This window comes from Bos taurus, chromosome 29 (assembly GCF_002263795.3).
Source record: "Bos taurus isolate L1 Dominette 01449 registration number 42190680 breed Hereford chromosome 29, ARS-UCD2.0, whole genome shotgun sequence".
In the NCBI taxonomy this organism is placed as follows: Eukaryota; Metazoa; Chordata; class Mammalia; order Artiodactyla; family Bovidae; genus Bos; species Bos taurus.
This window is the reverse complement of record NC_037356.1, coordinates 45,387,886-45,396,983: the sequence shown is the minus strand read 5'-3', so window position 1 is coordinate 45,396,983 and position 9,098 is coordinate 45,387,886. Positions and strand designations below refer to the sequence as shown.

The 9,098-nt window shown below is 52.6% G+C and overlaps 1 protein-coding gene across 3 annotated transcripts; it reads left to right on the top strand.

The window, feature by feature from the left end:
- The first annotated feature begins 6,696 nt into the window (after positions 1-6,696).
- On the top strand, positions 6,697-8,530 carry CDK2AP2 (cyclin dependent kinase 2 associated protein 2). Of its 3 annotated transcripts, none has more exons than XM_005227087.5 (4): positions 6,697-7,003; positions 7,171-7,271; positions 7,360-7,492; positions 7,998-8,530. In XM_005227087.5, exons 2-4 carry the CDS (start codon positions 7,257-7,259, stop codon positions 8,063-8,065), a joined length of 216 nt encoding a protein of 71 aa, XP_005227144.1. In that variant the 5' UTR covers positions 6,697-7,003; positions 7,171-7,256; the 3' UTR covers positions 8,066-8,530. The 3 variants fall into 3 exon arrangements, with proteins under 3 accessions (XP_005227144.1, NP_001030397.1, XP_005227143.1); NM_001035320.1 differs by having other exon boundaries at positions 6,726-6,858; positions 7,998-8,529; XM_005227086.2 differs by having other exon boundaries at positions 6,806-6,984.
- The last annotated feature ends 568 nt before the right edge of the window (positions 8,531-9,098 follow it).

The following is a 9,098-nucleotide window of genomic DNA, read 5'->3' as shown; positions in this document are numbered from 1 at the left end:
ACACAGCTTCCACTGCTCACTTGTTCATCCTGCAGGTATCTGGCCCTCAAAGTGAAGTCCTCTCGATTGTGAACTTTGGGTGGGTAAGGGGCCCTCCCTAGATCCTGCAGCCAGCCCAGAGCAAGTACTGGGAAATGTTCCCAGATGAGTAAACCCAACCTGTTTCTCCCAGAGGTGGGTGCATGGTGGCCCCTCACCCTGTGAAGTGCTCTTCTGGATCCAAGGTTACAACCGAAGACCATGTGCCTAAGGGCTTCTCCCAAGCTCCTTCCCATTTCCTCTTAGAGGGGCGCAGCTCAGAGCTCCCTGCAAGAAAGAACTTGCTGGTGGGCTGCAGGGGGTGAGGGAGCTGACAGGCCCCTTCAGGATATATCTCAGCCTTTGGACACACACCTCACTCTTCCCCGGAGCCTGCAGCCACTGACCACGCACACAAGTGGGCTCTGTTCCAAGCTCCCCGCTCTAGTTTAGCCGAGGTGTGGTCAGGTCAGCCCCGAATCAGCAACTCTCTGCCCAATCCTTCTTTATCATACTTCCTCTTTTTCACATTCCGAACTTCACCTTGGTGTTTGCCTCCCAGGGAAACCAAATGATACAGCTCCTCACTCCAGCCCTGCCATGGTCTTCATAGCCCCACTTTCCATATCGAGGGACCCGGGAGCCAGGTCCCAGCAATGTGCGGGAGTTCTCCCAGTTCCACTGTCCTCTCCCTGCTCCCGGCCGTGCAGCACGTGCTGCCAGATTTTTCTTTCTAAAATGCCATTTGTGTTTTGTCACACTCCTATCCAGAAACTGGCCATGGCCCCCCATTGCCCCCTGGGATGATCCAGTCCCTGTGCCTGGCGCTGGAAGGCTCCATGAGGATGAGGAACTGGCATACAGTCACACATGTTAGGAAGAAGCATCAGGGGGACTTCAGCTAGGCCTGGGGACTGTAGAGTCACAGTGCCAACCAGAAAGGGAGCCTTCAGGTCGGAGTGGACCCTGGACAGGCTGAGGCCTCTTCTAGCCCTGCATGACCAGCCACCGTTCCCACCTGCTGGGAGGAAGGATGAACTTGACCTCTAGGCCCAGAAAGGGGAGGAGCTTTCAGTGATTGTGCCAACAAGATGGCCTTGAGACAGATCAGGCAGGCAGCCACCAGCACCTTGCTCAGTCTGGAGCTTGGACACCGAGGTGCCAGGGCTGGCTGCAGCAGCCTCAGCACCACTTGCCTGGCAGATCACAATTAATCCTTAATCCCCAATTAGGTGATCTCTTCTGCCAGTCTGGCAGGCTTGGGGATGAGGGGGGAGTTGCAGCTTGTCTGGGAGCCATGGTCCACCCTCCTTCCCCCTACCCTCCACCGACACGCACAGATGGCATTACTGCCAGAGAAGAAATCTGTCCCCTCTGCAGGGGCTGGGGAGAATGATGGACATGGGCCAGGGGAAGAGCAGACCCTGCTCAAGGTCAGCCTCCCACTGGCCCCAGCTTGGTAGGTGCTATGGTTGGAACTGGGGAGGGGGGACGGTTGGTGGGGAGGTTTTAATTGGCTGCCGTGTATCTGCTGGCATCAGCAGTGCCCACAGCTCCCCTAAATCCCCCACACGCCCTCCCACCCCAAAAAGGCTGTTAGCCCAGAAGTTCCAAGCAGACACAGCTGGAGCAGGGACCAGGGCTAGAAAGACCAATAAGCAGGCGGCAACTATGTGGAGCCAAGAACCCCTCCCCCGTCTAAAGGAGGCACCTGCCCTCCAGCTCCACTGGCTGCTGCCAGTTGGAATAGGCTAGAGCTACAGGATCTCCTGGTTTTCCAAGAGAAGCTGTCAGTTGAGATTTTTACGTTAAGTTCACTGTATTTATTTATTTTTAATTTTGGCTGCACTGGGTCTTTGCAGTGAAGAAGGCGATGGCACCCCACTCCAGTACTCTTGCCTGGCAAATCCCATGGCCGGAGGAGCCTGGTGGGCTGTAGTCCATGGGGTTGCTAGGAGTCGGACACGACTGAGCGACTTCACTTTCACTTTTCACTTTCATGCGTTGGAGAAGGAAATGGCAACCCACTCCAGTGTTCTTGCCTGGAGAATCCCAGGGATGGGGGAGCCTGGTGGGCTGCCGTCTCTGGGGTCGCACAGAGTCGGACACGACTGAAGTGACTCAGCAGCAGCAGCAGCAGCGTCTTTGCAGCAGCATGTGGGGCATCTCTCATTGCAGAGCATGGGCTCCAGAGCGTGCAGGTTCAGTGGATGCAGTGCTCAGGCTGAGTTGCCCTGCAGCGTGCGGGATCTTTGTTCCCGACCAGGGATCAAGCCTGTGTCCCTGGAACTGGAAGGCAGATTCTTAACCTCTGGACCACCAGAGAAGTCTCAGTTTCACTTTTAATAGTTGAGGTATAATGTACATTCAGTAACATGGATGAGTGTACAGTTCAGTGAGTTTTTGCATGCATATGCAGCCAGGTAACCATCACCCCGATAAGGATGTTAATCCACTTATTTAAGAGTAGTTCCCGGTTTACAGAATTATACTGAAGACAGGACAGGGAGCTCCTGAATACCTCACATCCAGTTCCTCCCATGTGTTAGTCAAGGCTCTCCAGAGAAACAGAACCAATAAGAGATGTGTCAGTGTAAAGATATTTATTATTAAGGAATTGGCTCAGGCAATTATGGGCACTGAGCCATCCTCAGATCTGTAGTCAGCAAGCTAGTGATATGGGAGACCTGGTGATATAGTTCAGTCCGAGCCCAGAGGCCCCAAAACCAGAAAAGTTGATGTGGGAAGTTCCAGTCTGAGAGCAAAAGCCTGGTGACCCTGCTCAAAGGTCAGGCAGGCAAAACTCCTCCCTCACTCAGCCTTTTTTTTCCATTCAGATCTTCAGCCCACACTGGGAAGACCCATTCGCTTTACTTAGTACTCAGATTCAATGCATCTCATCCAGACGCTCCCTCAAGACACTCCAAAATAATGTTGGACCTACGGCCTGGGCACCCCCATGACCCAGTCAGATCGACACACAGAATGAACCACAACACTCTAGTAACATCTTACATTAGAATGGTACTTCTGACACTGCTCATGAACTGTGAGCGAAGTGAAGTGAAAGTCGCTCAGGCGTGTCCGATTCTTTGCGAGGCCATGGACTATGTAGCCCACCAGGCTCCTCTGTCCATGAAATTCTCAAGGCAAGAACACTTTTGAAAGTGAAAGTTGCTCAGTTGTGTTCGACCCTTTGAGACCACACTGACTATACAGTCCATGGAATTCTCCAGGCCAGGATACTGGAGTGGGTAGCTATTCCCTTCTCCAGGGGATCTTCCCAACCCAGGGATTGAACCTGGATCTCCCACATCACAGGTAGATTCTTTACGGTCTGTGCCCACAGGGAAGCCCAATTAACTAATAGTGATGCATTATTATTAAAGACCACATTTTATGCAGATTTCATCTCTTCTTCCCTTGTTCTGTTCCAGAGTGCTTTCCAGGACACCATTTACATTAGAAATCATGTCTTTTTAGGGTGCTCTTGGTTGTGATGGTTTTACAGAATTTTCTTTTTTAATTATCTTGTCAGTTTTAAGGAATACCAGTCAGGTATTTTTATAGAATGTCCCTAAATTGGGATTTGCTTGTTTTTACCACAGTTAGAATGGGGTTCTTGGGACTTCCCTGGTGGTCCAGTGGCTAAGACTCTGGGCTCCCAGGGCAGGGGGCCGGGATTCAATTGCCCTGGTCAGGGAACTAGATTCCACATGCTGCAACTGAGACTCAGCACAGCCAAATAAATATTTAAAAAAGAATGGCGTTCTCATCCCAACATATACTATCCATATTATCAACATGACATCATCATTGATTCTGATGTTGATCACTTGGCTGAGAGTAGTGTTTCTGTCAGGTTTCTGTGCTGTAAAATTACTCATTTCATTTCCTTTCTCCTATTACATCCAATCCTATTAAAGGTCGATTTGTCTTTTCTCCATTTATTTGCTCACTATTTTTTATATCAATATATATTTTATACAAGTTATAATCCAGTACTATTTTATCAATTTTCTTGCTCAAAGTGCTCCACCTTTGGCCATTGAGAGCTCTTTCATTTGGCTCCTGTGCCCCTCTGACATACCCCCATCACTGTAGGGGCTTGGGTTTGGGAGTTTTGAGTTTTGTTTTAGCGTTTTCTTACTTTCTGGCACTACTAGCTGTTCCAGAATTATCTTGCATATTTCGGGTCCCAGTCCTAGAGTCAGCCATTTCTCCAAGGAACTCTGCTTCATTTTATTGGAGAATGGTATTTGAAACCAAGATCTGGCTGTTAAGTTGCTTCTAGGCACTCTAATAGAATGAGGATGTATATATGTACACCAACTTGTGGATATAAAACATTTTAAGTATTTCTGCATATAACCAACTGTATTTATATCAAGCTAAACATGAGTTCCTATTGGTATCTCCAACTCTGGTCCATTACCACATGGATCATTCTAGCGTCCTCCTCCTCCTCACTTACCTGTAACTTCTCATTCCAACATCGAGAATTGTTAGCCCATACTCCCATGGGAAACCACATCATCAACGAGGGTGCAGTGCTTTTTGTCTGTGTTCTTATGGGCTCCACTCATTTCCAATTTCCAGATTATGCTTTACCTACTCAGTTTTACCCCTCACCAACTCCTGGCAACCAGTACCTTGTTTACCTTCTGTATAAGTCTCCTTTTCCAGAATGTCATATCATTGGCATCATACTGCATGTGTCTTTTTCAGACTGACTTCTTTCACTTAGCAATATGTCTGTGTCTTTTTCTGAGTAGATAATTTCCTTTTATTGCTGAATAAGAGTCCATTGTATAAAAACATCAGTTTCTTTGTTGACTCACCTATTGAAAGTCACCTCTACTGGGAAGCCTTCTGTGATGTCACACGGCTGGACCCTTACTCTGAATTCCAGAGGAATTATCCCTCTGGAATTCCTTGCCCCAGGAATCCACACTGTCTTACTCTATTGTGTGGCTTTACTTCCCTATCTGTCTCTCTTTGAGACTAGGATCTCCTTGAGGACAGAAACCATGACTAGTTCATTTCCATCAGTGTCCAGCACAAGGCCTGAGATGGAGGATGGAGTGAGAAAATGTTTGTTGAATGAATAAACAATGTCCTCGGCATGAAAAAAATCTACAGAGCTGGCGGGGGTGGGGGTGGGGTGGGGAGGGACATGAGATTTTGAGGAGGAGGAAGAGTCTCAGGAAAAAGGTTAATGTTTGGAGGAGATCCAGGGTTGTGAGGAATGAGATTTGAGGGGAGGGATCTGAGTGGAGATATGGATAGGAAAAAGGAAATGAAACAGTAGACACTTTATGAATATTCATTTAATCCCCACAACAACCCTATGAGTGTCTTGGACTGCAAGGAAATCCAACCAGTCCATCCTAAAGGAAATCAGTCCTGAATATTCATTGGCAGGACTGATGCTGAAGCTGAAACTCCAATACTTTGGCCACCTGATTCGAAGAACTGACTCGTTGGAAAAGACCCTGATGCTGGGGAAGATTGAAAGCAGGAGAAGGGGACAACAGACGATGAGATGGTTGGATGGCATCACCGACTCAATGGACATGAGTTTGACTAAACTCTGGGAGTTGGCGATGTGACAGGGAGGCCTGGCATGCTGCAGTCCATGGGGCTGCAAAGAGTCGGACACGACTGAGCTACTGAACTGAACTGAACTGAATGTCTTCATTTTACAGACGGGGAAACTGAGGCCTATTGAAGTGACTTGCCCAAGGCGAAACAGCTAGCGGACGTGATTTAAGCTTCCAACCATCAGTCTGACCTGCTGTAGTCCATGATCCAGGACGGTCCATGGTACAGGGCCCGACAAACAGTTTAAGTATTCAAGGTGAGCTGTTCCTGCGATTGTCATTATGAGTCACCGGCATGGGGATTTGGTGGGGTTGCGGGGGGGGGGGGGGGGGAGAGGCAGGCTGAGGAGTCTTTGAAGTCGCCCTTGGACCTTACACCAACCTAGACCCGAAGTCCAGGCAATTGGAAGGGAGAGGCGCATCACCCGCGTAGGTGCAGGACCCGTTGCCATGGGAACATATGGGGAGGCCTCGGGGAGGGCGCATGCGCGAATCGGGGACAGGTTGTGGAACCGGTGAAAGGTGACGTAAAAGCGCACAGGGTGGGGCGCGGGGCTGGGAACGTCAAAGCCCTGCGTCCTCCGGCACCCAGAGCGGAGGACAGGCGCGCGCGCGCGCGCCGCGGCGGTGACGGCAGCGGCGGCCACAGCCCAGCCGAACCGGGACGGGGCAGCGGGACGCTGACGTACAAAGCAACGTGAGTGAGGTGCGAGGGCGGCACCCGCGCCGGGGAACCCAGCTCGGCGCGAACCGCGGCGGACCAGACCCAGCTCTCAGGCTGCCGAAGCCCCGCCCCTTAGGCTTGAGGACTAATCGGATTGAAAGCGCGCCGGCCCCGGGCCGCGAACTCTCCAATTGTGGAGGGTGTCGGCCACCGCCCAATCCGAAGCAGACAGGTGCGAGGTCCGGAAGGCGGAGGCCAATCAGCAGCGGTTGCGGCCTGTTGGGGCCGGTCTCTGCCTATGAGGAGGGCCGAGTGACATCTCCACGCGCCAATCGGGAGTGAAGGATCGTTCGTGCCCGCCCGCCCTTCCGGCCCGAGCTCTATTTACCAGGGGCGTGCTGCCGGCCTGCCAATCAGAGTGCGGCTCAGAGGCCAGGCAGCCAACCCGGGAGGAGCGGCCGGCCGGCGTCCGCCGCACCCAGGAGTTGGGGATGTCCTACAAGCCCATCGCCCCCGCCCCCAGCAGCACCCCCGGCTCCAGCACGCCTGGGCCCGGCACCCCGGTCCCGACAGGTGAGGACCCAGCTCCATCCCTGCTTGCCTGCCCGGGCGGTCAAGGTCTCCGAAGAGAAGACGGCCCGAGTTCTGCAGTGTGCTAGGCCCGCCGCCTGTCCTCGCCGAGCCTCAGTTTGCTGGCCTGTAAAGTGGGCGTGGTCGCGTAAGGGTTGTTGGCTGAGCGCAGCGGGAGGGGGCTTGTCCTGAAGTTTAGCGGCCTGGAATGGAGCGTGCCTTTGGAGGGAATCAGGGCGAATCTAGTCCGAGGCTTGGAACGCCGGGAGGAGGCGCTCCTGACCCGCGCTGACCGCTTACTCGCTCCTCTTGCAGCTGGAAGTGTCCCATCACCATCGGGCTCTGTGCCGGGAGCCGCTGGCCCTTTCAGACCACTGTTTAATGACTTTGGGCCTCCCTCCATGGGCTATGTGCAGGTGAGCGGAGCTGAGAGACTGCCCGTGGGATAAGGACTGGAGGTGCCCTGTTGGCCTGAACTCACTGCCCTGTTCTCTTTTGACGCAGGCAATGAAACCACCTGGCGCCCAGGGCTCCCAGAGCACTTACACCGACCTGCTGTCTGTCATAGAAGAGATGGGCAAAGAGATCCGGCCCACCTATGCTGGCAGCAAGAGCGCCATGGAACGCCTGAAGAGAGGTGAGTGAGGCCAGGAGGCAAACACTGAACAACTCTTCACAAGGTAGGGAAGGAAAGACTTCTGGAGGCCGCCTGAACCAAGCCTAGACGAGGGCAAGGATCACTATCCAGAGACGTGTTGGAACTGAACTGAAATTGAGTCAGTTTCTAAGGAAGGACCAGGGAATTTGTATTTCAGTCAGTCAGTTCAACCGCTCAGTTGTGTCCAACTCTTTTCGACCCCATGGACTGCAGCACACCAGGCTTCCCCGTCCATCACCAACTCCTGGAGTTTACTCAGACTCATGTCCATTGAGTTGGTGATGCCATCCAATGCTGTATCTCAGCGGGGTAAATTTGCTGGTTAACGTCTAAACCTCTAATGTCATCGAGTCCCTCATTAGATTATAGTCCCTTTCACTGAAAGGAAACGGGGTGTGAGGGAGGGGTCTTCCTCTGGAGGGCAGACCTGCGACTGTGGAGGGTCGCTGAGATCTTGTATGTTACTTGCCCATGCCCACCCCAGGCATCATCCATGCCCGGGCCCTCGTCAGAGAGTGCCTGGCAGAGACAGAGCGGAACGCCCGCACGTAACAGGACCCGACTCCACCTCAGCTTCTGGACCTTTCCTGGCCACTGCAGAGCACCTGCTTCTCCCTGGCCTTCACCCCGAGTTGCACTTCCCGTCCTGGGCTTCCTGTCCTGTGTCCTTTGGTGGGTACCCTCCAGGAACCAGTGGGGTGGCTCTTAACTCCAGTCGGCAGCACTAACTGGAACCCCCCGAAAGAGTTAGCAGCGAGGTCACTGTGAGTCTCACCCATGACCTGCCAACAGTGTTGATCCAACTGGAGCTGTCTCCTTTCTGTGGCCTCCACCACTCAGCACTTACCCAGGACTTTTATCCACTTTGCCCAGACCCCTTCTCCCCCAGCAGGGCCTCAGAAGGCCCATGGCCTCCCTGCCTTTTCTCCTGGGCCATAACAACTCTTTTCTCAGTGTGTCTTTTGCTAAATACACCCTTTTTATATAAATAAAATATAATTTGGAGTTGTTCTCTCAGCTCGGAGTCTTTTTTATTTTACTTATTTATTTTTATCCGTGCACTGCGGACCCATGCCCCTGCACTGGAAGCATGGCATCTTAACCACTGGACCACCAGAGAAGCCCACAGTTCATAGTTTCTCTGAGCCTGGTGCTTCTAAGCCTGGGTGGGCCACGAAGAAAGGGAAAGAAGAGACTCGGAGGGAGATGGTCGGGTACAGTGAGTGGGAGGGAGGCCCGCCAAACCCAGCTTTGCCTTGCCTCCACTGCCCATTGACCTTGAGTGGGACCCTGCCCTTCCCTGGCCCTCAGCCTGCCAGCTGTTTGTGGAAAGAGTTGAACTCCAATAGCTGAGTGCCCTGCCCTCCTTCACAAGATGCCACCAGGGGGCAGCACAAGGCCTGGGCGGCTTCCACAGCTGGAGGGCTCTGTCTCCAGCCTGACCCTAGAGGGTTCTTTCTCTGGACTAAAGGTGCCTGGAGGGTAGAAATGCCAGTTCACTTAAGCCCCACCCTCGCATGCCTTAACATCCTAACATCCTAAGCTTGGAATCAGCCCTGGGGCTCGGAGTACACCCTATCTCTGA